At 49.9% G+C, this 27,447-nt stretch overlaps 9 protein-coding genes across 9 annotated transcripts; 4 read left to right on the plus strand and 5 right to left on the minus strand.

Moving 5' to 3' along the window:
* Window positions 1–184: 184 nt before the first annotated feature.
* K441DRAFT_653662 (dual specificity protein phosphatase 12) lies at window positions 185–2,203 on the minus strand. Its single transcript, XM_067647564.1, has 4 exons — window positions 2,079–2,203; window positions 1,766–1,987; window positions 1,115–1,447; window positions 185–1,023 (listed from the first exon to the last, which is right to left on the minus strand). The coding sequence occupies exons 1-4, from the start codon at window positions 2,126–2,128 to the stop codon at window positions 639–641; spliced, it is 990 nt and encodes a 329-aa protein (XP_067508676.1). The 5' UTR covers window positions 2,129–2,203; the 3' UTR covers window positions 185–638.
* A 2,886-nt stretch (window positions 2,204–5,089) lies between these two features.
* K441DRAFT_684604 (uncharacterized protein) lies at window positions 5,090–7,346 on the plus strand (the record flags this gene model as incomplete). The annotated part of the gene is made up of 3 exons (XM_067651799.1): window positions 5,090–5,571; window positions 5,712–6,755; window positions 6,839–7,346. The coding sequence occupies 3 exons, from the start codon at window positions 5,090–5,092 to the stop codon at window positions 7,344–7,346; spliced, it is 2,034 nt and encodes a 677-aa protein (XP_067508677.1).
* On the plus strand, window positions 7,210–8,267 carry K441DRAFT_260806 (uncharacterized protein). Its single transcript, XM_067640819.1, has 2 exons — window positions 7,210–8,076; window positions 8,132–8,267. The coding sequence occupies exon 1, from the start codon at window positions 7,333–7,335 to the stop codon at window positions 7,861–7,863; it is 531 nt and encodes a 176-aa protein (XP_067508678.1). The 5' UTR covers window positions 7,210–7,332; the 3' UTR covers window positions 7,864–8,076; window positions 8,132–8,267.
* A 793-nt stretch (window positions 8,268–9,060) lies between these two features.
* On the minus strand, window positions 9,061–9,698 carry K441DRAFT_674100 (uncharacterized protein; the record flags this gene model as incomplete). Its single annotated transcript, XM_067650712.1, has 2 exons — window positions 9,061–9,395; window positions 9,596–9,698. The coding sequence occupies 2 exons, from the start codon at window positions 9,696–9,698 to the stop codon at window positions 9,061–9,063; spliced, it is 438 nt and encodes a 145-aa protein (XP_067508679.1).
* A 2,615-nt stretch (window positions 9,699–12,313) lies between these two features.
* On the minus strand, window positions 12,314–13,441 carry K441DRAFT_260838 (DUF1742-domain-containing protein). The gene is made up of 4 exons (XM_067640820.1): window positions 13,072–13,441; window positions 12,740–13,021; window positions 12,617–12,687; window positions 12,314–12,538 (listed from the first exon to the last, which is right to left on the minus strand). The coding sequence occupies exons 1-4, from the start codon at window positions 13,180–13,182 to the stop codon at window positions 12,424–12,426; spliced, it is 579 nt and encodes a 192-aa protein (XP_067508680.1). The 5' UTR covers window positions 13,183–13,441; the 3' UTR covers window positions 12,314–12,423.
* A 78-nt stretch (window positions 13,442–13,519) lies between these two features.
* On the minus strand, window positions 13,520–14,533 carry K441DRAFT_653668 (uncharacterized protein). The gene has a single exon (XM_067647565.1). It carries the CDS (start codon window positions 14,071–14,073, stop codon window positions 13,702–13,704), a length of 372 nt encoding a protein of 123 aa, XP_067508681.1. The 5' UTR covers window positions 14,074–14,533; the 3' UTR covers window positions 13,520–13,701.
* A 260-nt stretch (window positions 14,534–14,793) lies between these two features.
* Window positions 14,794–16,481, plus strand: K441DRAFT_653669 (Mg-dependent DNase). The gene is made up of 7 exons (XM_067647566.1): window positions 14,794–14,821; window positions 14,872–14,990; window positions 15,047–15,224; window positions 15,281–15,771; window positions 15,827–16,017; window positions 16,070–16,371; window positions 16,443–16,481. Exons 2-6 carry the CDS (start codon window positions 14,880–14,882, stop codon window positions 16,119–16,121), a joined length of 1,023 nt encoding a protein of 340 aa, XP_067508682.1. The 5' UTR covers window positions 14,794–14,821; window positions 14,872–14,879; the 3' UTR covers window positions 16,122–16,371; window positions 16,443–16,481.
* Window positions 16,482–20,490: 4,009 nt separating this feature from the next.
* Window positions 20,491–22,452, minus strand: K441DRAFT_603475 (4-hydroxybenzoate polyprenyl transferase family protein). The gene is made up of 2 exons (XM_067645305.1): window positions 22,300–22,452; window positions 20,491–22,195 (listed from the first exon to the last, which is right to left on the minus strand). Exon 2 carries the CDS (start codon window positions 21,991–21,993, stop codon window positions 20,680–20,682), a length of 1,314 nt encoding a protein of 437 aa, XP_067508683.1. The 5' UTR covers window positions 21,994–22,195; window positions 22,300–22,452; the 3' UTR covers window positions 20,491–20,679.
* Window positions 22,453–22,722: 270 nt separating this feature from the next.
* K441DRAFT_733807 (uncharacterized protein) lies at window positions 22,723–27,066 on the plus strand (the record flags this gene model as incomplete). The annotated part of the gene is made up of 2 exons (XM_067654263.1): window positions 22,723–22,990; window positions 23,051–27,066. The coding sequence occupies 2 exons, from the start codon at window positions 22,723–22,725 to the stop codon at window positions 27,064–27,066; spliced, it is 4,284 nt and encodes a 1,427-aa protein (XP_067508684.1).
* Window positions 27,067–27,447: the final 381 nt, after the last annotated feature.

Raw genomic sequence — 27,447 nt, forward strand, 5'->3', positions numbered from 1 at the left:
ATAGACTTTAAAGTCCCGCTAATGCTAAATGTTAACATAAGGACCTTGAATTCGTCCCATAAGACGACCGTCATCTTATCCTAATATAGCTTAGGCTTCTTAAGTAGGTGTTTACGCAGAGCCTCTAGCATAGAAGGCGTAATAGATTAAGGCCTTCCGCCATCGTTTCAAGGAGCTTTTGTAGTGCCGAAGTAATGAAGATTCGAGCGTATTAATTTAATTGAATGCTTACTACACTTAGCAACGTTAGCCATTTGAGCAGTAGAGAGCCGCTTATAGAGGATTAAATCACGAATTAGGTCGTACTGTGAGGCAGCAAGGTTCGGTGCTGTGCGGTTGAAGACAAAACCCGGCGAATTTAATTAAGATACCTATCCTCATATGTATTTGAAGCTTTAAAAATGGCACGTTGGCTTAATTCAGGTGACATAATTAAGTAACGTACGGTTAGCCAGATTTAGTTAGGTAGAGCTGAAACCCCGGTCGAGAGCGAGGCAAAACTTCCCAGCAGCTGTGCACGAGGGGGAAGTCGGTTTCGAGTCAGTGGCGTGATTCGACAGAAACTATCGTCGAAGCATCAACACCATTCGACGCCACATTCCATAGCCTTACGCTATTGTAAACCTTGCCCTACAGCCTTACAGGTTCTCCTTTGCAGTTCCACGACTTGGCGATGGTGAGACGGCGCCGGGCGGTCGCCTAATCTCTGCAGCAGCAGAGGTCCGCGACTTCACCTCATCGATTCTACCCTTTGACAGGCTGATGCCAGGGACAACCCAGCCGCCGCAACTGCATTGCATTCCTTGCCAAGCATATTTGCCCACGTTCGTATGGCATTTCGGACATTCGAGGCGCCCGTCCAGCTTGCCTTGCTCAAGCTCTGGTCGCATCCACGACAAGGGGTCCAAGAAGTAGTGGGCGCAATTAGAGGACGATGCTGCAGGGGCTGGTGCCTCAGTTTGGTCATTGATAGCGGTAGAAGGGACGTGCGAGATGAGATATTGAGAGGTTGCCAAAGTTCGTCTGCATTGCGTAAGCAGGTTGCTGGGCGGTGAATCAATAGATAGAAGGGGGCCAAAAGCGAGACAACGTCCTCCAGCACACGACAACTCACCTGCATTTGCGGCATCGTAGTTCAAAGTCAGCAGATTGCCCAGCCACATGTTCGTCTTCGAATCTAATCTTTTCTGCCTCGGGCGCTTGACCACACGCGCGGCTTAGTTCGACTTCCCGTAGGTAAACCCAGCGCTGGTAAGCCGGAGATTCTTCGACGTTTTGAGGCGCATTCATGCGCCCATATAGCTCCAATTGGGTCATGAAGCCGTCGTTAGGTTCGCATATTGATCGTGCTTGGCGGATGTGAGACAAGGCTTCAGAAGGCGTAATGTTGTGCTTTTGCATCAAGTAAGCGATGACACACGTCGCCGACCGTGATTTTCCCATGGCACTAGGGTGAAGAACGTGGTTGGCATGCTGTAAAGATTGGTTCTGAAAAATTGTGGTGGCAAACGAGCGGTGTGTATGAACAGGAGACAAAGCTCGGGAAGCGGGAAAAACTTGCGCCTTGGTGAAGCCGTAAGGGTTACAGGGCGAAAAAAATGAAAAACAAGGACACGTGCAGCATGTAAAGCTGTGTGTTTGCGCACAATGACACAAGTGGACTACCCGTTCACTATTGAAGATGGCGAAATTGCCAAGAAGGGAGATTCGAGGTGTCGGTCAAAAGTTGGGATATGTGGCACTCAGCTATACCAGGATCACATACCAGTGGACCAGCACGCCGCCACCCCCGTCAAGACCCTCTTGAATAAACTGGTTGGTGGCAGGAAAATGCTCGAGCAAGTTTTCATCTTCTACATCGTCGACCTCGACAACCATGTGCTTGAAAGGGCTGAAGAGCTCCTGATTGAGCGGCATTCGAAGCACTGACAGGACGTGCGTTATATTAGCTTGTTGAAGTGCATCGCGCCGGCGCAAGGTGAACAGCCTATGCCAGATATGTCAGTGGCCGAGATTGGGGATGGTAGAGAGGCGTGCGGGACGGACAGGTGACCAGTAAAAAGGTGTATTTAACATACCCGCCAATGTAGAGTTTCAAATCGCCGGGCACCTTGTCGAGTAGGGCCATGACAGCTCGAGATTGCGTGCAGTAGTGGAGACTTGATTTCAGATCGTGAGGCGAGTGTGTGGAGTATTGGGGCCCAAGGGGGGTTGTGTCGTCCTAGCCTTTGAAGGGCTCGAGTTTTTTCCCGAGGCTCCAAGGACTGGGCCAGCGTCAACCGGGCCAAACGTAATTGCTTGTCAACGAGCTCAACGGGCAAAATGCCTATTTTCGGACTACGGACGAAGGAAGGGCAGTCTTCCCAAGTCGGCGAGCTGGAGAGGACTAAAAGGACTTTTGTAGCAAAGTAATCCCACACTTTGATGGTGTCGTCGCTAGCTGCCCAGCGCCCCTGCGGATTTCTGAAGCGCGATCATCAAGGCGCCGGGAAGGGTCACAGCCACCAGCCCTATGGGTCAGAGCGCCACAGCCCTGTCAAAGCATCCACACACCCAAGACGCTTAGAGTCAGGGAGCGCCCGCCCCCGCGTGCGTCAACCGGAGACTCGCTCAGAGCCCAGAGGTACCGGGCAATCTGGGGAACTGGCAATCTAAGAATTAGCAACACGGCAATACGACGCCCAGCGCGTCGGCCGCAGAGTTTACCCCCTGTCACAGTTGTCGAGATCTTTTGGGCGGCCGTGATAAACCAGTCGACGCCAGCACATTAACAATCGGCGATCGTCACACTCTGCAGCTTGCATCACATCCGGCTAGAGAGCGACGAGCCAGGCCGACAGTGCAGTCAGGAGAGGGCCATCGACTGAGCGATCCCAAGAGCAGAAAGTGCTGTAGCCGGGAACGGATGGAGAAGCGGGTCCTGTTTTTGTTGTCTGGGGTAATTCCCACGGCAGCCATGCTAATATGCCCCCGTTTGCTTGCTCCGAGCCGTCAAGCGCATCATGAGCGAAAATAATGGCGAGATGAGCGAGATGATGGCTTGATGGCTGCAGTCCCCTCGCACGGAATCTACCGTCTTTGGCCAAGTGAGGATTGTGTAATGCCCCCTAAGCAAGGGGACAAGGCGGATCACGGCAGGACTCTGTCAGCCTCGGAAAAATAGCACCGCCACTTGGAGCCTCCAGCCCTCTGCCGCGACACGCAGCAAGCCAGCAAAGCAGCAACGGGGGCGCTGTCACGTTGCTACGACTACTTGGAGAGATGGAAATGCACTGATCAGCAGATCACCGTTGCAGGGCGGGCGTCGAGTGGGGGAGGTGGGCCAGAGCAAGGCAGCGAAGGGAGTGCGGTGAAGAAAGGACATGTTGGGGCGGGCTGGGAGGGGGCATGGGCATGTAGTCGCCGCGGAGGAATGCACGCAAGCAGTAAGAAACAAAAAGAGGAGGCTGGCAGGAGTCTGAAGTCCCCAGCCGACGCCGCTAAAGCTAGTCACAAAGTGGGGATGGGCAGAGTTGTAAGGCTGACGGTCGCGCCTTGATCCCAAACAGCTGCAAGTCCTTACCCGCTGCCTTACCTTGGCGCTACCTGCCCATTTGGCTTAGGTCCAATGTATGAATGAATGCACGCATGCTTGCTCTTGGCGGAGCGCTGCAGCTCTGCAAGCATTGCTCCTAAAATTCCGTGGCCCTGCCGTGGGACGTCGTGTCCTCCCCCAGTGCATCCAGTGCATCTGCTCTGCATTTCTATCTAATCGCCCCCCTCCCCCCAGTGGCCTATCCCTCCCTCGCCCGTCCCGCTCCTCCCTCGCCGTTGGTCGCGGGTCTATCCCTCCGATCTGACGTTGCGCTGCGGGCGACGTTGCTGCTGGGCTGCTGGGCCGGTGGGCGCTCTGGAAACGGCCTGAGCCGACAGGGCTGCGAATGCGCGGGCTTCCTTTAGATTGAAAGTCGACGCTGTTGGGCTTATTCGAGCTTGTCCCAAGCCACCGGGGAGCCTCCAGCGCTCCTCCTCGTCATCTTGAAACATCCCGATCTCAAATGTGCAAGCCGTCACCCTCTGCTCTGTGTGCCGGCCGACTCTCGGTTGATTACCTTTGTATCGAGCCCTGTCGCCCTGTACCCCCCGACCGCCCACCGAAGGTCATTGGGGGATGAGGATTCGTTGGCCCTGCGGCATTCTGCAGGTCTTCTGGAAAGCTCGAGCCGATGGTGTGGTTCTCGAGTAAGGGCTGCAGATGAAAGCCATCTCCAAGCTGGGGCCCCTGTTCATGCTGCCGCACTCTGGCTGGTAGTTCAGTGGAGTCTCGTCTAGTTTAGCCAATCCAGCCGCTGTCAACCGGGGCGCCTCTGCTCGCCGCCCTCTCGCACGGTGCATAATTTGGCATGCTAAGGATCCCTTCCCCCCTCGGCCGTTGGATGAGTGTAAGCTCCCTCGACTTCTTTTTCTTCCCTACGTTCTGCCCTTACGCCCACGAATGGTGCCCTGCCCTCTGATGCTTCATCCCTCCTGAAATTATTCCCTTCTTAGCGTCTTGGCGCGACGCCGCCGAGTCCGGTCCTCAGAACCCTCGCCGTTTGGGTGCTGTGTGCTTTCTAATGGCTGGTGGTATTACCATGAGCTACGACCAACACACGACTGCAGCAGAAATATCAGGATAGTAGAGGAAAGACGCGCACTCAGTTGCTTGAGTTGTGCGTGGCTGTGCAGCGTTAGTACCCTCTTTTTTTCAGCTATGGGCGTCTCCGATGCCATTCTCAGCCTGAAGTTGCCTCAAACGACGTAGGGCTGAAAGGTTGTTTTGGTGCTAACCTCCCCGCGGCCTGAATCAGTACCACGATAACTTCTCCCTCAACACCTTCCCACCAGCAATACGCTGTGCCAAAGCAACCCGGTGCCTAGCATCGCTCTGCTTTCGTCGTACCCTGGGGCACGGCCAATTCTGCTTACCATTTCGGTCTCTCCGTGGCTGGCTGGCTGCCTTTCAGAGTCCTAAGCGCTGAGCATTAACTACTTGCTTGCCACATCCGTTCAGTCATTCGCGACGGGCACGATTCAGCTGGTGGCAACCCCCTTGTCACCCCTTACGGACATGTCGCACGCAACTTCGACACCGTCGATTCGGATATATGATTCGGGATCAGTCCACAGTCGGTACTCGATACCGCGCCGTTCCCCCTACGCCTCCGGCCCAGGAATTCCTATGGCCATTCCAAACGCTCGAGAGTCTCCGCCACCGCCCCTGCCGCCTCCTCGTTATATCGACGAGCTCAGCGAGGGGCAGGATCCAGGTTGGCAGTGGGGCAACTCCAACAGCTCCAGCAGCGCAGGTTTTGGAAGGTCGTCGTTTGGATCTATAAAACCAGGATCGAGCTTGCTTGGTGGTGGCGGTCAGTTGCGGCGGGACAAACCGGCAGACCATGGCGAGCGGAATGGATATGGCGTTGTTGTCCGGCGGGACGGCCCAGTCTCAGCAACTAAATACCCCCGCGACACGGAAATGAGCAACGAAAGCCCAGACAGCGACGAAGATCGTGGGGCCTTGAGTCGCCCGCCCCTCTCGAAGAATCATCGGTGAGCCCTACACTTCTATCGTGCACTCCGACTTTCTGCTTCAAAATATTGCCACTGGCAATTTCCAAAAGATCTTGGTGGTTTAGGTTAATGTTACTTTTGATCATGAAGGCTGACATGGCGGATGCACTGAACAACAGATTCACTAGCGAAAAGCAACTAGGCCAGAGATCTCTCGAGAACTCCTCTCAAGCATACGACAAACAAGTCCTCTCCAAAATTGGTGGTCCCAACACACCGACCAGAACTTCAGGCCCGGGTTTCCTCTCCTCAAGCGCCCAAGAAACATCTTCGGCTCCACACACAGCCTTAAGCAAGCTCAATGGACAATTAAAGCCTCTGTCCGTCCCAGAACGGCTGTACCCGTCCCTCGAGTCACCTATCTCCCGGTGGACGCCGTCCGGAGCCGTTTCGCCTGCCCACTCGTTCGATCCGGGCTTAGACAGCTACCAACGACGTTACGGCAGCATTTCTACCCCAGGGACCTTGGATGATAATTCTTCATCACAGCAACACCGCGGAAGTTACGATCAGAGTGTCTTCTCAGAACAAGAATTCACAATGGAGGAAAATGGCCTGCGCGACCTGAACATCAACGATCGCAGTCCGTCAGGGTCTGATGAATACCAATTGGGCTCAAAATGCGGACTTAAGCGACGTGCTTCTTCGCCTCCCTCAGAGGCTGCTCGGGAAGACCGACCAACGGTGGGTGGGGGCAACGATCTCTATCACCGTCGGTCTGCACAAATGCTGGTCAACCGCAACTCACCAGTATCGAGGTTCCACGCAAACCAAGGGTCACTTTCTTCAGCCTCATCACTCAGTCAGAGAACGGGGTCATTTGCATCATCATACGGCCTCTCCGCCGCCAGCAGCGCCACCAGCTACAGCGGCGAGCCACGACTTTCACCGGGCGCACTTTCGCCTTCGACCGAAACGGAGTTCGGCCCCGTTTCACCGTATGCAGCTAGCAGGTCGCTGAATCCCAGTCCACGTGGTTCCTTGTCCAGAGCGCACCACCAACGCGGTCTTTCTGAAAACGAGCCCACCCAACATCGCAAAATGTCTGGAGACAGCCTAGCGCACTCGAGACAGAACAGCGTCTCCAGCAAGATCCAAGGTCTCTTTATCTGCGAGTGCTGCCCCAAGAAACCGAAAAAATTCGACAGTGAGGAAGAATTACGGTATGTATCGTCCAGAGCGTTCACTAGGGCGTCATATTTTCGATCTTGCAATCTTGCACGTGAAAACTAACTCCCCCCGCCAGCATCCACGAGCTCGAGAAGCAGTACACCTGCCAATACTGCCAGAACCGCTTCAAGAACAAGAATGAAGCCGAGCGACACCAAAATTCGCTACACCTACGACGACATTCATGGTCCTGCGCAGCGCTCGCGGGTGTGCAAGCGGCCTTTCACCCCTCCACGGCCCACCCTGCCACTGCCGATGTCTGCGGCTACTGCGGTGAGGAGTTCCCCAATCCCGCGAATTGGGAAGTACGATCCGAGCACCTGAATCACGTGCACAAATTCGGGGAGTGCAACCAGGCAAAGAAATTCTTCCGCGCCGATCACTTTCGGCAGCACTTGAAACACAGCCACGCCGGGACTAGTGGCAAGTGGACCAATATGCTCGAAAACGCGTGTATGAAGGACGAGCCGCCGCCCAAGGAGAGGGTGGTATCGGTCAGCTCGCTCAGCGGCTCCTCGACCGGGGGTGCGCTGGGTTCGGCATCAAAGCCGGGGGTTATTGACGAAGTGCATGACGAATCTTGAGGCGTTTGGTGGCTTATTGAGCGAGCATTCAAGCATTGATTCAAGCCGTGCTGCCTTGTTTTTTGCGAATCTTACATTCCGCGCCTTATTTGTGGAGCATTTTCTTGCCGCAAGGTGGGTCAGTTCACTGGATTCTGGATTCCGCATGCCTAAAATCCTGGGCAAAAATTTCCTCGTCTCGTTGGACATAATTATTCCCTCAGCGGAGCTTGAGATTCCTGCGTACCCAACACATTTTACGATATTGATGACGGCGTTTCGACGCAGTTTGTGTCTCGGAGAACAAGTCTGTTGCGATATTTGGATTGGTTTGTTGCATCTCAGGTGTCATTGCTGGGGACGTCGAGCCCTAGCGCGTTTTCTTTTTCTTACCACGATGTTTCAACAACTTTTCCTCACCGCTGAATCAATCTACTACATTTACGTATCACGTAATCAAATTCGATGTGTCCTCATTATTAGTACCTTAAGATCTGACAGGCGCGAGAGCCCCGAGCATTTTCCGAGTAGGGCGTGACCTATCTCTTACTCAGCTTTCAGCTACGTCCTATGAACGGGCAGACTCGGAAACATCTCTCAGATCCGATTAATTAAAACACTATAACACAATCTCCAAACAGTGTCGACATCTTAGGCGCCCATAAGTAGCACTTATGGCTAATCAGAAACGCAAAAGCCACAGGAGCATGCAAACGGGGCTTGTGTGGGCATTTTGAGAGAAAGCGATGATGTGCGCACGCACCCCGGGCTGGCGGTTGGCACTGCAGTCTCACAAGGAATAGCAGGCAACACCCCAAAACAGCAGCCTCACCACCATCAGCATCCTCACCAAATTACCGAAAATCTGACAGGAATCATCAATACATCCTTCCCGCTGGGGTCTTCTACAGAAACAGCGCGTGCGAGCCGCGCGCTAAGCCTTAATGTGAGCGGATGTCCGAATACACTCGCTTCTGCCAGATGCCGCAACGTCTGGGCTCTGCTTGCTGACGTTACGCGGAACGTGCCCTTCCCTTTTGCGGAACGCTCCCTTTTTACTGTCTCTCTCACTCTGCCTACTCGGCCACCCCAGACGCTTCCTGCCTCTAGGTTTATCCCCTGTTCCCCTGTCTGGATGTCGCTGACGGGCACGCACACTCACATACACATACACACACACACGAGACGGTGCGGCACGCGAAATAGGGTCAGCTAAGCACGAAAAGCAAGGCGGCCCCGGGTGCTGCGCTGGTCGAGAGATTGCGTAGTTGCGTCGACAGTAATCGGCGACATGGTTTCTCAGTCTTCCAGCGCCCGCCCGTTCACCGTTTTCGAGCGACGTCGTGGGGTGCGTATCTTGGGAGGAGGAGCTGCTGGCGAATCACGAGAGGCGGATGCGTCGGCACCAGAATGCAATGCGACGTCGCGCTCGAGTCAGTTTGGCGAGGCTGCTCTTGCGATGCTCATCGGTGTGCTAAGTGATCGGTCTGCTTTTTGCACCCGTCGCAGGCGTTGGAGGGCTGAGCACGCGGTGGAGACAAGATCCTAGGTTATTTAAAGATCTAGATGGTGGAATGGTAGAGATCTCTAAATCCAAATCCCTGGGTCTTGACGTCAGCTGCCGCGTCAGGTGACCCAATTCATCTAAACAAAGTCTGGCATTGTGGGGAGAGGACCGCTGCGGGAGGACTAGGCCGGTTATGCTGATAGGGCCAGCCCGGCGGGCAAGTAAGAGCTATCCCACTGTAGTAGCAACACGGAAAGGAGAGGGTCTGGTATGGACTCGGTGGGTTTTGACGTAACCTTCGAGAAAATCGTCCTGGAGTCGATCACTAACCCTTGAGCTTAGCGTTTCCTGGTTAAGGTTGCTACTGCTACCCCGCGGAGCAGACCTGTCCTCGCGCTGGTGTTTAACCCTCGACGCTACAGTTCTCCACTTGTAAGCTTCCGCGTTAGAGGCAGTGCCAACACAAGCTTGCTTGATGCCGGCAGAAACCCCCCCTCCCCTCCACGCTCCGGAGTCGGGGCCCATCCGGCGGAGGGTTTCACGCGAGTCTCTCCTTTCAAACTCTAAGGCCAAGGAAGCATGATTGCGGTATGGACGCAGTTGGCCGTCGGCGATACCGAGTAGCATTTGTCACTTAGCTGACGTGGGGTGGATAAGAGGGTAATGCTGGCCTGCTTCCCGCTGTACAGGGTAGGGTATTGGATTAATTTATCTGGATATTACAGTGTTTTCTCCCGTAGGTAGCTTGTTGTTGATCACGCACGGTCATCACGCCCTGCCATGGCCAGTTTCATGACTGTCATCGAAGGCGGCGGGTCGGCAGCTTTGCCATTTTCGGGAAAGGAATTCGAACGGTTGATAGACATGATTTGCAGAGACTATGCCGTCGGAGATGAGAAAAATGATGTAGCACATGGCGGCGTTGAAGCTTATTGTCATCTGAAGATGGAGCCAGCATGGTCCTCACGTCTGAGGCCCTAGCCTCGAGCCCTGCGTTTGGAGGCACGTGCTTAGACCCATCGGCGAATTATTGAAACAGAGCAGAGGAGCTCGAGCTTTTAATTCAGGCATTGCCGTGAGTATAACGGACTTGGTTGATAGATCGAGAGTAAAGCCGGAGGTGGACTGATGCCCTGGTGAACAGTGTCCTGTGACAGCAGGACCGTCTCCCGTTGACCAAGGATCCCACGAGGCTCCAGAATCGTGACAAAGCCGTTGTCAATTGTCATAGCGGTGGTGACCGATGGGCCAAGAGCCGATCTTTAACGAATCGGGAAATTCCCGAGTCTCCGAGTGTTAAAGATTTGGTTTGTGCCTTTGTGTCCGCTTGTCGTGCGCCTCGGCTTGATGAGATTATGCGTTTCGCCTTCAACGTCAAAAGGGAAGTATTTGGCGGATAGGGGCGAATTCAAGGTCACTCAAGGTCATTCAAGGTCGAATACGAGATGGAAACTTTGTGGATGAGGCTATCGTTATTTCTCGTGGGCAACCCACGGACCAACGGACATTTGATCTGAAGCAGTTGAAGCGTCAAGACTGGGGTCTGGTGAGTCTAGCTACCAAAAGCAAAATGTACAGAGCGTGCCCAGCGCTTCGTCACAGCCATGTGCGTCCCAATCTACGTGCAGAGTCGACACACTTTTTATGTCGGCAACAATCAAAAATCGTTATGTAAGTGCCCAGCCCATAAGCCACACTCCTTAACTTCAGTGATGTTCTGCATTGTCTATCGAGGGGTTTCAGAGCCTTATGACTCCCATGTCCGCCCGATTCAACAGTCATGGGAAACTTTATTGGTCCTTCGACTCTTCCCGCGCCGGCCGTTGACTGCACATGCAGGGGGCGCCTGCTGCTGCTTTTGTTTCTTTTGCTTCTTTTTCGCGTGCATAACACTTACGACTTAAGCGGCATAACGAGATCTAGAGATGCTCAAGGCACATTGGTTAAAAGGGCTATGGAGTGTCTTGCTTTGTTCTGCACGTTATTTAAAGATGCGTTCAAATATACCCGGATTATTGGACTCCCATCGTATTCAGGAAAGATCTGTCCATGAGTTCGGTTAGATCTGCTTTTTCCAGATGACTTCAATTAAGCCAAAATTCATGGTTCCCCCAAGCATACTCAGGTCCACGCAAATTACTACACCTTACAAACCCTCAACGCTCGACTTAGGAAACTGATACTTCGATAAAGAAACCAGTTTACAGATGAGCAATCGTGCTGGGTTCTAACCTCGATCTGGTAAACGGTTTAGGATTCCCAGAATATCAAACCCGCCAAGGCTCTTTTCAGATTCATGTCGTGTAACCATCGGCTAAATAGAAAGTAATCAAGTTAGGGTTTGACGCACTCATTTTCTCTAGGGAAGATCAAGCGAAGGCGTCAAGCTCTACTCAAAAGATATTGATACCATAACCATTATTTGAAAGTCTAATTCTATTGTTAGCATCAATAAAGCCATGGTGGGGGATTATGCTGTCAAAGGCTTTGGGACGTCCCTCCTTAAACATGATAGCCGCAGCTCACGAATTATAGCTTCAGTCTGCCAGGCTTGTCAAGTGCTGCCTTGCAGCGAATGCCTCAGGCGACCGGGGTGAGGGACTGGGATTAGAATGCAAGAAGCAAACAGCACCTACGATTGGCCCACATGTATGGCGGAGATCCTATTCGTGGCTAGCATTATATGGGCGGTGAGTATTGTGGAGATGTTGGCTTGTACAGGAGTCTCACACACAACAGACAGTACAACAGTAGTATCTCAAATGCCACAAGCTATCATCGCCGATAAACTTAATCAACACCAGCTTGTGCTGACCAACGTAAGCGCAATAGTAAACGTATTTAGCAAAGCGGTATCTGATCCAAACCCTGACATCTCGGCAACCGGAACAGCATTGCGGGGAATCAAAGAAGCCACGAGCGGGACCGGGTACAAAGTGACGCAGAGTGAGCACTATCTTGAAAGATTCTACCGCCTCTCGAGGGTCTGCTCCCGGACTCCGAGCAGGTAATAGTTGGCAGACCACCATACCGGAATGAAGTGGGGGGTTGAGACAAAAACAGATCGACGAAAGCGAATAAGATATTTGATTTGATGGAGTGTGCGCGTTCTTTCATGTATTCCGAAGCCAAAAATTCAGCCAGATTTAAAGATGCTCAGAGACCGAGGATTCATTGGAGGTAATTGTGAACAAAGGCGGTTTGAAAAATGAGACTGACCGTGCTACCGAACAACCCCCGCAAATCTCCGCACATGCAGTCAGCAAAGTCGTCTGACCAGATTGCTTTTTATACGCCCCAAGAGAGTCTAAACTTATTAATCTTCCAGCAAACGGATCAGCTTCCGCTCCGATGTGACTGCGCAGATGCATCTTTGTGCCACACCAACTGTAAGCATGCCTTGTCTGCGGTCGCTAAATGCTGACTGCATATTACATCCCTTCGTGAATGCTTTAGGGCTGGCCGCCGTAATCGGATCACTGTTGGCCAATGCTAAATAAATAGGCGAGTACTTTGCCAAGATGATTTGCCTGCCCGGCCACGAATGAGGTTAATAGACGCCAAAAACGGCAAGTTTAAGTATAATGTCTATCAAAGATCTCCGCTTGGAACAGACGGGAAGCTTGCTGGGTTCTTCAACCGCTCTCGGTTCCTTTTGGCAATTTCAGCATTACGTATACGGTCCAGTCGCATCTGGTAGAAGTTCCTGGCCGACGTGCGTCAATTAGTACACAGCATAATGAGAAGTGGGTCGGCTAGGGTGCAAAAATGGGTCCGAACGTACTTGTGTAGCGAGAAGATGCGAGGCCCTTCATCTGAATTCTGCTCGTCTTTAGATTTCGACAATGCTTTGATCTGGAAATTGCGTGCGTTAGTGTCATAAGCTTTCAAAATATCCCATACTAACCTCATCATCTTTGGCCTTCTCGTCCTGCTTGTCTTCGTCTTCATCCTGCTTCTTCGAATCTTTATCCTTGTCTTTGTCCTTGTCCTTATCCTTGTCCTTCTCTTTCTGCTTCCGTTTCTCTTTCTTCCGTTTCTGCTTTTCCTCGTACTCCTGTTTCACCTTCTCAATTTCCCGATCAAGCTCTTCCTTTGTCTTCTTTACAGCTGCCGCAGCTACCTCATCTGCATCAGCTTGACAAAACGCTCGGTCTTTCAGGTGGCCGACACAGATATAGAAGAAATCCTGTCCAGGCATGAGCCTTAAGCTTTGCCGTTTACATCCGGCATTATTACCTTGTTATCCGGCGTGATCAAGACGCTTGTCGAAGGTTTGTAACAAATCCAACAGGCTTTTGCCGACCCTTCTGCTACCTTCCGATGATGCCAAATATTTGGGAGCGACATTTTTGGCTTGTGGAAAGCACTGACTTGGCATAAGCCCGGATATCAAAAGGTGGGAAGCACGGTCAACCCTGTGAGGACTAGGCAGAATGAAGCGACGGAGCTGGAGGAAAGAAATGCCGGCATAAAATACTGGTAAATTTCACTTCGCGTCTAACGCTGTAATATATCGGCCTATCACAGATATCTTCGGCATTTTCTACTCTTATATTATCAGTTATGGGGGAACCTTGAAGCTTCTAGGCGTGGGTTTGATCCCGTGATTAGTAGCTCTTTGTTTACATATTTCCTGTAACTTAATGCCCAAATCACCTATCACTGCCACTTGCACTCCATTAGTACACGTACATAGACATCTCTATTAGTGCTATCAGAATTATCTTCACATATTGCCAGCCGAATATCGTAAGACCCTCAACTACTCCTTCATGATCGGAAAGAACAGAAATTGACTCTCGCGACTCCGTTGGCTTTATCAGAGAATATGACGACGGAGAGAATAAACCCATACAGGCTTACCATTTACCCCAAACACAAGATCAATTCCCGGAGCAGCGAAGCTAAAAACTCGCTCAGCCTCTTTGAGTCTGTTATGGTTGAAACCCATTTCCTTTTGATGGCAGCCAATAGCATGCTAACGAGGGTTACAAAAATGAATTTCCAGCTTCCGCAGTGCATTTCTCTCTTGAAACACTCTACTGAAGTCTGAGACGGTAAGGGTGCGTCCCAGGGTCGTCCCACCCTCTTTGTGAATACTCCAATCAACAGTTTGAAGCCATTCAGCCCGTAAAATATACTTGAAGCCTCCCAATGTATCTGACTATTCGTTCCCAGCAGACCAAGATGAAGGTCAAACGTAGGCTTTAATCTGTGATTCCAACCCGAGCGCCTCATGTCATGAGCATGGGTATTTGACCCAATTCATACAGTCCAACTCAGAAGGCCGTGCTACCCCAGGGCTGAAATGGCTCTTTTTTACGAGAACTTGAGTCGTGGTAGAACCTGGTGTGGGTTCCAAAAGCAAATATTCGTAGACCATGTTCCTTATCTTTCCGGATAATTTGAGAAAGTAAAAGCCACCAGTAGAGTGATGTGTCTTTTCGAGATTGATTAGGGTGTGAAGAGGAAATTCGATACTAAAACAGCTAAAATAATCTAGCAGGGTATGCCGGATCGGTCATGGACTTAACATAGAGTCACACCTTCATGGTCATGGTCGCATCTTCGCCACGGTTCCTACAAGTTTGGAAGGCATATGATATAGATCATTTGAGGTTGCTAGGATGTATGAAGGGCTAAATTCAGCGTGTTATTGATGCTATAGATTATCGGAAGAAGCGATGCGATGTTTGAGGTGAGAAAGAAAGCGTAGGGCTCATGGCAGGGGCTGAGGTTCTATAGGGCTGAAGGCAAGGCGAGCAAATTACCTCACCGCCTTGAGAGTCATGGGAATCGGCAAAATTAAGTGCACCAACATAGCTCTATCTTTTAAGTTTTCAACCTTGCAGACGTATGCTTTTAGCATCTGGGAATTTTTGGATTGGCTGTAGAGCTCTATCGCATTTTAGACTCGCGGCCTCTAACCAAAGGTCGCTCTTACCGTGGCTCTCAGTACCCGCCACAGGATACAACTACTCGTCTGGTAGGCAGCGGGCTAGCAATGAGATGATCATCCCTACTAACATGCACTAGAAGTTAGGATGTCCTCCGGGACTACTACTGCTTCCGCTTCTGCCAGTGCTTCCTCCCAAAATCTATCTGATCCTGCCCTTGCAGGATTGAGGACTCAAGATGGCCTAAAATACGTCGATGTTAGTTCGTATTCAGCTACTAGAGACTTTTAATTCACTTTAGTGACCATTCGTAGATTGGCATCAATTTAGGTGACCCGGTATTTCGAGGTCGATACCACGGGAAACAGAGCCATCAAGATGACTTTGCGGACGTTTTGCAACGAGCTCTAGAAGTGGGATGTAGGAAGATGATGGTGACCGGTTCAGACCTCAAGGAGTCAGAACATGNCATTGGAATTGCAAAAGATCACCGTTTGTTTCCCGCGCTGGCGCCCATAATATTCGGCAGGTGCTGACTACTCTGAAAGCTGGACTTTGCTATGCTACCGTAGGCGTACACCCTTGCTCCGCAAAGCAGTTTGACAGCTTCCCCGGAGGTCCTTCTGCTCTAATATCTGCACTCGGTGAACTTGCCAAGACATCTAAGGCTGCAGGCTATACAGTTGCCTTTGGCGAAATCGGTCTTGACTATGACCGGCTATTCCTTACGCCAAAAGAGCAGCAGCTGAAGTACTTCGAGGCCCAGCTTGATCTTGCGGTTGAGATTCAGCTTCCACTCTTCTTACATTCACGAGCAGCTAGCGAAGATTTCGAACGGCTACTAGTCGCGAGACTTTCGAATCTGCCAAAGAAAGGCCTAGTGCATAGTTTCACGGGCACCGTTGAGGAAATGAAGCGAATGGTAGAATTGGGTCTTGATGTAGGAGTCAATGGTTGTAGTATGAAGACGGAGGAGAACATTGAGGTTGTCAGACAGATACCACTGGAAAACTTGCAAATTGAGACAGATGGGCCATGGGTAAGCTTCACTACGATATTCTTTTGCCATCTTAGCTTTTTAATATTTGCGCTAGTGCGAAATGCGGCCAAGCCACGCTTCTGCGAAGTTTCTGAAAGATGCGCCACCGCTTCCGAAAGCTGTGAAGAAGGAGAAATGGAGCAAAGGTATGATGGTGAAAGGAAGAAATGAGTCCGCAACAATACCACATGTTGCCTATGCAATAGCAAAGATTAAGGGGGTGCCAGTGGAGGATGTATGTGAAGCGTAAGTAGATACCAACTATTGCCTTTCATTCAGCTAATCAGATCTGATATAGCGCGTGGCGGAATTCTGTCAAGATGTTCGGACTAGGCGAAGCGTTAGGATAGATTGTACATAAGTTTACCAGATAATTTAGATGGGTTCGCCTTCTAAGGAAAATAGTCCAATGGTATGCATTCCCGCTCGATCGGTATGGTACTGGCCTTCCTGGGCCCGGAAGGGTCTCCCGCCAGCGCGGTTCCGTGTATCCTTGCATGGTCCCGCAGCTTGTATGCACACCCGCCTCATGCCACTCTTATTTAGCGCAGACTGGGGTTACGTTCTCGATACAATCGATCTTGCATAGATCGCTTCTAGGTTTGTTCCTACATATACCGAGCCTCTCGGCCGAGCGACTTTACTTTTTCTAACCGCTCTAGATATTAAAGGCCTGCCTTGCCATACCATAACCAGATCTGTAAAGCGGCGAGTGTGTCATGGGCTCTTACCAGCTAATCGGTATGGAGACTTCTTCATCGTATTTCGGAAGCATCCACATCTTCTTCTCTTGTCCACAATCTCCGGCATGACAAACTACCTCTGCCCACCTCCGGGTATCTGCTGGATCTCGGAAAGGACGGTGACCTGAAGGGGGAAAGCGTGTCGACACTCCTTTGTGCTTGATTGATAGAGAGGGACTATCTGCGGCGATCAAATAAGCATGCTACAACCTAGTGAATCGTATTTCAGCATGCGGCGAGCCTAGTGTAATTGAGATCATGAATCTGATCATCCGATAACACGGACTCCTTTCGTTACATTGGCATGCAGCTTTATAGCATCCAATAGTAGATGCTTCCTGATTTGCTTGTGACTTGGAATTGAAAACTTCCTTAGCCACTATTTACATAAAGCAGTTCTGTGGATCTGGTGAGCATGCAAAAATCTCAAATACTTCTAACTATAAAAAATTATCTGAATTGTAGTTACAAGTTATAAGCCCATCTCTTCTTGCTATTGCCCGTCTGCCAAAACGCATTCTCTCAAATCGTACATCCACTATTTGACAATTAGGTATTGAGACGCCTATAAACTCTGGTAGACCTTTAGGGAATTGATACGCCAATAAGCCTCAGCAAAGGCAGTGGGTTGTTTGCAACATATGCGCTGCAAGTAGAGGCCAAAGCGGAACTATGTTACATTTAGCATTCAGAGGTCAAGCCCTCCAACATACTACGAAGAAGTAGTACCCTAGACGCTGTCTGCCCAGTCACCACAGAAAGTTAGATCAAAGACAATTTGGTGGCTGGTGAAGTAGGGGTCGATATTGCAGCCACCAGTAAGTGATCGCAATGATATGAATAATATTCAGAGCTTTTGAATATATTCATTCATAAGGCTGTGATATGAGTTGAATATTTAATAACCTGAACGAATAAATTATTCATAAGCTTATCAATATATATAGAATATATATAAAGCTTTAGCGGTAGTAGAAGACAATCAAAATGTAAGATTTTAGGGGTATATGCTTATATATACGCCGAGCGTTCTTATATATACATAGAGCTCGGTTATTTTTTCTAAATACGATAATCCTTCTGATATCAACACTCCACCACCACCCTGATATTATATCCACACCCTATCCCCAATTCCCCTGCTTTATCCAATCCTACGGTACTTGATACGAATCTTCTCGGGCGCTCGGCATACAAACTCATGGCAACGGATAAAGCTTGGGCCAGTGAATATTGAGAGAATTGAGTGCTTGAGGTTATGGATTCGCACAGGACTAGTAGCAGGATAGAAGCAAGAGCTTATGAAAAGGAATGATGTACAGATGGGGGGAGGAAGGCTTCCAGGACGATCAGGACGCGGCGAGGTTGAGGATGACGATTGAGCGGAACACCATGCCGAAACTCGTGATAGTCATTATGTAAGCAATATTCATAATAACGTAGTCCACGGGCTAGTGACCCACACAGGCCAGTGACTCACCCCACCAAGAACGCGTCGCGAATCTTTTTTACTACTGCTATAACTACACCACAACAACAAGCAGCCTTACGCAAAGAAGGTAGGCTTGAACTAGCTATTCAAGCCTACAAGCAAGGTCGTTTTCGAAGCTATAGAGACGCGTTCTTGGTGGAGTGAGTCACTGGCCCGTGTGGGTCACTAGCCCGTGGACTACATTATTCATTCATTCATTACTGCGACCACTATTACCGGCAAAATTGGCTTGTGGTAACTCCCAACCGTTTGGATTCGGAGAACCGCTCGTGATATCACTGGGGATAGCTGTGTGGGGAAAATACCAGATCTTGACGCAGAAGACATCTTGGCAGCAGGCGTAAGTATGATTTTAAGTAAGGGATGGAGTATTTTACCATTCCATTGCGTAGACACCGCCACCGACAGCGTTAAATGCTGCGCCGTAAAATGAGGCGCTCGCGCTCTATAATATATCAGCCAGTGATATATTTAGACTGGAGCGGCGTGGATCCGGCGTGGAGCGCCGTTGGAGCGCCAGTTTACGTTTATCAATTGTAGGTTTAGCGCTTTCCTATAATTGATAAATGTAAACTGGCGCTCCAACGGCGCTCCACGCTGGATCCACGCCGTTCCAGTCCAAATAGATCACTGATATCAGCAAATCCTCTCAATGGTTGAAAACCTTGAAGCACACACCGCAACACCACATCCCGCGTTGCTGGATTGTCCTGCCGCGTTGACATAGCAATTGCTCGTCGTGACCGTTCCAGTTTCGTTGACACCGCTTGTTGTGCAGCCGTCCGCTGTGTGAAGTGCCATACTATTTATGGCCTGAGTACGGACTCCTAGCGTAACTTAGTGACTTAATTTTTCCACTTTGCGAACTTTCAATAACGTCTACTAGGCAAGATTAACAATCAATATTCTGACACTTCTGTTTCGGAGATGATGAGATAAAGCTTACCTATCTCTCCATTGACAGGTGTCGAACAGGAAAACTCGTGTGTAGATTGATCTACGAAGAAAAGAGACTATATCTATACATGATGCCAAGGTACCCCTGATTTAGCTTTAATATAGTAGTGATCGACACCAGGTCGACAACAGGCCAAGTCTGTTGCGATCCATAAGTCCAGAAAGATGGCCAAGTTCCTGCAAATTTAAATTAGCTAAGTTAGAGATTCATTGCTTCTGTGTCCATTCTCACCGCAGATGCTACCTGGCATGTGGGCGAAGTCCAAAATGAATAAGCCATGAGTATACAAGTTTTTGCTCTGGATGCGGATGCTGCTACGTCCACTGGATGCAGCGTTGCTATGATCAACACCAATGTAGACGCTGGATGCGGTCGAAGAGATCAAGCCTTGAGAAGCGGCCGTGGCTTGGTCAAAATATCCAGTAGGAGAGACGAATTGAGTTAACGTCTACTCTTGTCGAACGATCGTGACTACCCCTGTCGATTTAGCTTTCCTATATTGGGTATAGATCAGGGGTGTCTTGGCCGCTGATAGTGACTGTATATGTAGAGGCTCGAGAGTCGCTCTCAATCAGACAGAGTTCTCATTCTTGATCCTCCTTTTTGACAACTCTCATTTAATCTCTCCATACTGGGGTTGAAGGTTTTTTAGTACTTTATAAAACCATTCGTAGGATCGGTAGCCTGAGGAAGATCGTTTTATCAGCTAAGCTAAGCATGCATGCCATGAGAGATTTCTTGCTGACCGTAAAGAGGTTGAACATGGAAAAGAACGATGAAGGAGTGTAGTTATCCTTGAGCGTATAGGCGCCTAAAACGCTGGGACTGGCGCCCGGAGCCAACAAAAAAGGCGGCGTAAGAGAGCGTGTGCAGTGCATCTTGGCGATGGATGGATGGAAAAGGAGAGAATGAAGGAAGGCCTAAAAAATACTTCTTGAGTGCTAACTGGGCAGGCGCGACACTCCGAATTGCGAGGCCCACCTTTCGAGTATTTGCAGTCCTATGGACATGATAGCTTTGTTCGTATGAATGAAACATTTTCTCCCGTTTACCTCACTTATGTTCGAGTGTACCCGTTGGGCTTCCAAACTTCAAACGATTTTTTCAAGGCTATCCTGCGCAGTTGTTTGAAAAAAGAGTTGGAAGCGAGGATAGATGAATAAATGCGGTACAAACAAATGAAATGTTTTAATAAATTTTCTACCGTGTATTTTTGCATGCCACGGAGATAGTAGGTCCGTGGGGCTTGGTGTTCAGGTTTACAAATAGGGCCTTGTCGAGATGAAAGCGCATGATTTTAGGAGGCAACCTCTCAAACTGGACACTGTTTTGGCTGAACTGGGGATTATTGGCAATATCGCATAATTATGAGAGGCCTTACCTACCGGGCCGTTTCCCGGCGGCTTTAAGCCATTCAAACCTTGCCATCAGGCACAGTCCCAAAATCATATTGAGTCGGCATCCAGACACGGCTCTGCGATGGGTGGCCACAGCTTGTTCACGTTTTAAGGATCTCCTATGTAATAAGCGAGATCTGTTTGGGTGTGTATGAACATGGTCCGCGGCCCCAGCCTATATGTTGTTTAATGTACACGAAACCTCAGTTTTTGGAGAGGCGACTGTGCTAACCATTAACGAAATTTTAGGATACCATTTGAACGAGATATGGCGCGAAGTAAGTAACCCTAGATAAGCGCGTTGCAAGAAAGAACTTCCTATTTGGTGAGCTCTGTGTCGGATTTGTATAGACCGACGAACTGAGCAAAATATTCGCCTAACAGACCAAGGGTGATTCCGCCTCCTGTGAACCAACATCCATACTTAAACCACCACCAACAGTTAGCAACTTCTTTCAGCTTGACCCTCCAGATCGTAGTTCCCAAAGTGATAGCTGCACTCCCACAAGCTCCAATAAAGAAGATTGGTCCCATATCAACAGCGACCCCAGCGGCTCCCAGTAACACTATTTGAGTAGTCGCGAGCATTGTCAATACAGCCTTGGTATTGTTCTCGTGCTTTAGGGCAATGCTCATGATGCCAGCTTTTGCATCGTCCTTGATATCCATGTGGGCATATATCATGTCATAGAGGACTGTCCAGGCGACATTACTGGCATAAAGACATGCCGCCGCAACTAAGGCGGGCTGGTTTGAGAGGAGGTCAATACCAAGGGCTGGAAAACCCATTATGGCACCCCATGAGAAGGTGAGGCCAAGAACAAACTGCGGATAGTATGTAATGCGCTTGGCCAACGGATAGGTCACCACCAGGGCCAGAGATGGGGTGGCGTACCAAAAACACGCGGTGGGAAACTGAAGGAGAACAGCTAGTCCGGTCAGAAGTTGTGCCCCTGTGAAAATGATTGCTGCCTCAGGCGTAATGGCCCCTCGGGCGATGGGACGAAGACGAGTACGGGCGACATGGGGATCAAGGTTACGATCCCAGAGGTCGTTGATGGTGCATCCGGCTCCCCGCATGACGAGAGCTCCGGTGAAGAAGAGGGCTGCAGTGCCAATGATAGATGAAGGCGACGCTATCGGCGTGCAGATGGTTGCCGCAATAATGGTGCTGAAAAGACATGGGTAGAAAAGGTAATATGTCCCTGTTGGTTTGTCGATTCGAATAAGTTCGGCGTAAGGAACCATCTGCTTGGGGAGATATGAGAGTATTCCAGTTTGAGGAGGTGTATAAGCAGGCAGGGGCGGATGATTAGTGGCCGTATTTTGTAATGCTGAGGAGGTTGTCAGGCGGGAGTGTTGGAGACACGTAAGACGGGGGACGGATGGGCTTTTAATTTTGATTTGAGATCCGGAAAGATGAAGAATTTTCTCTTGTTCGTAATTTTGGCGCCATTTCGATTGATGGAAAGGTCTCTGTTGGTGAACGGTGGTGCTTGGGCTCCATCCAATCCAGACACGGTGAGGACCAAACCGGCTTGGGATTAATCGTGACACCTCATTCAAGGGATGAAGTGCGTGATTTCTGAAATGACAAAGCCGACGGGCTTCAAGAGTGCAGATTGATGCCATGATGGTAGAAGGCAATCAGTCACGGCAAGTGCCAAAAAGGACGATAGGAAAGAGCTATCACGTTGAGATGAAGGTCGTGCTCTACTCTGGCGGTGATTAATTGCTTCCGAAGAAAAGAGAAATGCCCCAGCTCTTCAGCAAATTATAAAAGAAAACAGATTTCATGACATCGCAGAGCTATTAGCTTGCCCTTGCCGAATCCCTAAATGGCTGTTAATGCTACTCTATATTGCAGGACATATTTTGTCGGGAGTTGAAGTGCTGGTGGTTTAAGCATTAGTAGGAGAAACACTAAGAAATTCTCACCTTATATACAGTTGTGTATAAGTTGCCCTTTTAAAAATTCACATGAAGGTTCACTTGTGTCCTGGCATTGGCTAATTAAAAGGAGTGCATCTAAAGCTTCCGCGTGTCAATTACGAAATGCTCTTATTTGCACAAGGTGCCTCTTACGTTTAGGCGGTGGAGGGGCAAGGCTATAACCGGCTGAAGGGTCGAGGAGTTGGAGACGCGGATCTGGCCAGAGTTACCAGTGGCCCGTGCTCGACATCCCGAGCCTCGTTTCAGCTTCACGATATCTCTCCGCACCCTTCACTGATTCGTCTTGTCGCGTCTAGGTCTCGTCTGCGCATTTGCTCTATCATGAGACAGTTATAACTGCAGCCTTGTGCAGATCGCATACATGGTGTTGGTTAGCCCTCATAATTTTCGTCGTAACTCCTGCAAACCATGCCTGCACAACGACCTCGGGCATCTTTTGAGCCCATTCCACCAGACTTCGACTTGCGAACATTCGTCGAAAACGCCGAGAACTTTCAGTATGTTGACCGTATCTCTTGCGAGATGATCGCTCAGCAGGGCATGGATCAATTCGAGAAGCTGGTACTCCTTCATGTAGTTATTGGAGGAAAACCTCTAGTCATTGACGGCTTCGATGAATTGCTGGATCCCTGGACGTTCACTCCGCAATGGCTTAGGGATAACCATGGTGATAAAAGTATGTTCACCTGAAGTCAGCCATGCTCAGAGATCGTACTAACTCCCAACGCGTGTTTAGTCGAGAATGCACGCAACTTGACTATCAAAGACAATCTCCCTCTCACGATCAAACACTATCTCAAGAATATGGGACGGCTCACAGATCAGTTCTTCGATCAACCGGAAAATTACCGTGACAAAAACCGACAGAGGATATATCTGAAAGATATCGATTGCCCTCCTGTTTGGCATGACAAGCTAAAAGAGCATATCCCTGCAGGTCTTTTCTATCTCAATGAAAGCACGGGGGATGTTGGCGGACCTGGCTCGGTTGATGAATCAATCCCAAATGCTACAGGGAGACGCAAAGGCCGAGGAATCGCAAGAGCTGGAGACCTAATGAGTAGCCTACCTTTGGAAATGCGCGCAGAGAACCTAATGTGCTACGTCGGTCATGAGGGAACGTATACCCCAGCACATCGAGAGATGTGCGCCTCCTTGGGACATAATATTATGGTTGAGGCCTCTGGAACTGTCAATGCTGTGGGCGAGGACGGGAAGCCTGAACGGCCGGGGTCCTCAATATGGTTCATGACGGAAACGAAAGATCGTCAGGTAGTCTCAGAATATTGGCTCTCTATCCTTGGCCATGATATAGAGGTTGAAAATCATTTTGCGCAACTGATCGCTTGGAAGCGAGCACCATTCAAGACCTACGTTGTGGAACAGAGACCTGGAGACTTCATCCTCGTTCCACCACTCGCACCACATCAGGTGTGGAATCGTGGAACTCGAACAATGAAGGTTGCATGGAATCGAACGACGGTTGAGACACTCGAGATGGCTATGACCGAAGCGCTACCCAACGCCCGGATGGTCTGTCGCGACGAGCAGTATAAAAACAAGGCGATCGTATACTACAGCCTTCTCAAATATTCGGGATTGCTTAAGTCTGCTAAAGCTCAAATGCAATTGGGTGGCGAACAAGCGGAGGCATTGAGCACTAGCTTGAAGCTCCGCCAAGTGCAGAGGGACTTTAAAAGGCTATTTGATCTGTACAAGATTATCATGCTATCGGAGATGTTTGCTCCGGAATCTCGAGAACATCCCGAATTCCTTCCGTACGAGAGTAACGTCACATGCGCTTATTGTCGAGGGAACATTTTCAATAGGTTCTTGACCTGCAAGAGCTGTACCACCGCGCTTGGGACTGAAAGTGAGGAACCCTACGATGTATGCATGGAATGCTACGCAATGGGCCGCAGTTGTGCTTGCCAGTCAGATCTAAAGTGGACTGAGCAATGGAAGTGGAAAGATCTTATTCATAAGTACGAGGAATGGAGACAACAGGTGCTCGAAATCGACGGAGGTGTAACTGAGAAGACCCCTCTTCCACTCCCAGAAGAGAGACGTTATCTCGGAAAGAAAACCCTCGCCCAGGTTTGCCAGGAGCAACTGAAGCTTCGACCATGGATAGATATCACACAGCCGAAGCCCATGGAAGAAGAATCCGAGGAGGAAGAGATCCTGGTTAACGATGATGGAACAGTCAAGAAAACCGTGAAGAAGAAGTCCAAGCAATGGCTGAGCAGCCATAAGTCATGTCATTTCTGTTTACACCGACATCCAAAGTGGAAGATGGCAAATTGTTCTAATTGCGACTACTCCTACTGCTATGGCACCTTGTTTCGAGCGCACGACTTGATGCCGCTGACGGTTATGGAGAATCCGAACTGGAAGTGCCCCCACTGCGAAAGAGTATGCAACACGGGTGCGTGTCGGCGCGATCCTCGCCAGAAGCCTTACGAGCCCAAGGGCACGCTGCTGGGGCACGATACACGAAAAGTAGCGGATGTGAGAAGTATGGAATGCCTTGTAGATTTTAGCGTATCGAATCTCAACTGGCTGCGAGAAGATGTTGACGCTCCATTAAAGAGCGTTAGGTTACAAAGGCGTAAAGAAGAAGCCGAAAGAGCCAAACAGAGTGACCCCGCTCTTGACGATAGATATATGGATGACGGAGGTGGGCACTACACACATCAAGCGGCCCAGAATGGAATTGAGTATTCTCCTGTAGATGACTCAAATGGAGGTACAAACGGCTTCCATGACGCCCTCATAGATCCTTCACTTCGGGGAGACGAGTCTGGCCTTTTCGTATCGCCGTACACTCAACGTCAAGAATCGCACCATGAGCAAGATGCCAACTTACATCTTGGTTACGTTGATCCTTCTGCGGTTATGTATGGGTATCAGCCTGATCGTTTGGATGATGACGACGCTTCCTTCTACCCGGATCCTAGTGCAGAAATACCTCGATCGGACAAGTCTAAGAAAAGGCCTCGTCAGTCTGATGATGACGATCAAATAAAATTGATCAGCTCTAAGAGACGGAAGAAAGATGATGGGCGTCCGTTAGCACAACCGAAGAGCGGTGCAACCAAACAATTCCAAAAGGAAAAAGAAAAGAGGCAGCTTGAGGAAGCCAGGAAAATTGGTCGCTATATCATGGTGGCTGCGGCGATGAGAGGAAAGTCCCGAGTAGTGAAACTGCCTATTAGCAGTGAAAAACTCGCTTTGATAGCCTCCCAAGAAGCTGCCAAACGGGCGGCTGCACCAAGCTTCGGTGGTGATGGAGCAGATGATGGAACTAGGGCAATCATTCAGTCCGATGTCGTACCTATATCAAATGGCGCACCAAAATCTAGTCTGCAGCCAAAAGCGACTAATCAATTCCGGTACCGTGTAGAAGACGATGAGGATTTTAAGTCTAGGCATCGACGCAAGATGTCTGGTGGTGTAAATGGCGCTGCAAAGGCAAAACTTCGATATGAAGAAATCACTGTTGATTCCGATGACAAAGAATACGAGGAAGAAGAATACCCCAGCAGGATTAATAATGGCTCTGGTGGCGGTCGGCGTATTTCATCTTGGCTTGCAAGAAAGAATCAAAAAGATGGAGACTTACCATCAGAGCTACCCCCGGATTTTAGAGAGGGGGACGTCAACCGTCGTGCTGAAAGACGGAAAACCATGCCTAATCCTCAATCTCCGGCACAAATTCGGCCTCCTGGACACCGTCATATGCGAGTTAGCACGGGTAACATGTCCACGATTAACATGTCTGAGGGTGGTGTCTTCAATGCTGATGAAACGTCAATTGCTGTAGCCAAGCCGCCGGATTCAGCTATCGAACTCGCGAGATCTGCTGCCCCACTGCTGAAAGAGAGTAAGAAGAAGAAAGCCGAAGAAGCCAAGGCAGTCGAGGAAAATAGAAAAGCTAAACTAATGGCGGCAGAATGGGTGGTCAGCGAGGACGAGGACGAATATCAGGAGTCTGGTAACGAATCTTTAGACGCCTACATTGACACTGTCGCGACCGAAGATCCAAAACCTACCAAATTCAACGCGATCAATTATTCCCTGCATCCTGCTCCTCCAAAACCCAATAATTCCATCCTTTCCCGCCCCGGGATGGCTGGGAAGAAGATCAAGATTGTATCTGCGGCATCAAAGCAGAATCAGAGTACTCCAAAATCCACCACATCTGCGACAAAAGTCGTAATCGACACGGCGTCCAATAGCTCTCGTAGGCCCAGCAGGCCGCCTAGAGTTCAGCTATCGGACCCTTCCGAGAGCGAAAGTGAAGATGAGATACCGGCGAGATTGCCGGTACTGCCGGCAAGGCCTGTTGGAAGACCGCCTGTGGGAAGACCGCCTGTAGGAAGACCGCCTGTAGGAAGACCGCCTGTGGGACGATCGCCTGTGGGAAGACCGCCTGTGGGAAGGCCGCCTGTGGGAAGGCCGCCTGTGGGAAGGCCGCCTGTGGGACGACCGCCTGTAGGAAGACCGCCTGTGGGAAGGCCGCCTGTAGGAAGACCGCCTGTAGGAAGGCCGCCTGTAGGAAGACCGCCTGTAGGAAGACCGCCTCTAGGAAGACCGCCTGTTGGAAGATCGCCTGTTGGAAGACCGCCTGTTGGACGACCGCCTGTGGGACAATCGCCTGTGGGACGACCGCCTGTGGGTGGACCGCCTTTGTTGAGTCTTTCTGGAACGGCGAAGCGGGGAAGAGGAAGACCTCCGAAACCGAAATAGACTGTGGTTTTGCAAGGTAAGACTCTTTGTACTGGGATTATGTTTTATCTGGCAATTCTTCGGCTGATTCTGCTTTACCTTGAAAAGTTTATGGGGTGAGAATGTTCAATGGATGGGGGTTTGAAGTAACGGGATGATTATGGATGGCTTGATCGATTAAGGACCTGCAATTAGTATAGTAATGATTAGTATATTCCACTTAATGATATTCAAAAACTACCGTGCAATAGAAGCTCAATACAATTCAGCTCTTGAGATGGTTGGATCACGTGAACTCGTGAACTCAAGCGCGTTCTTCCAAGATCCTAACGTCGTACGTCGTGGACCAATAATCAAGGTACTCAACAAAGCCTCCACGGTCTATAGCACAAGAACGCCCTC

Source organism: Cenococcum geophilum (genome assembly GCF_001692895.1).
Source record: "Cenococcum geophilum 1.58 unplaced genomic scaffold K441scaffold_5, whole genome shotgun sequence".
Classification (NCBI taxonomy): domain Eukaryota; kingdom Fungi; phylum Ascomycota; class Dothideomycetes; order Gloniales; family Gloniaceae; genus Cenococcum; species Cenococcum geophilum.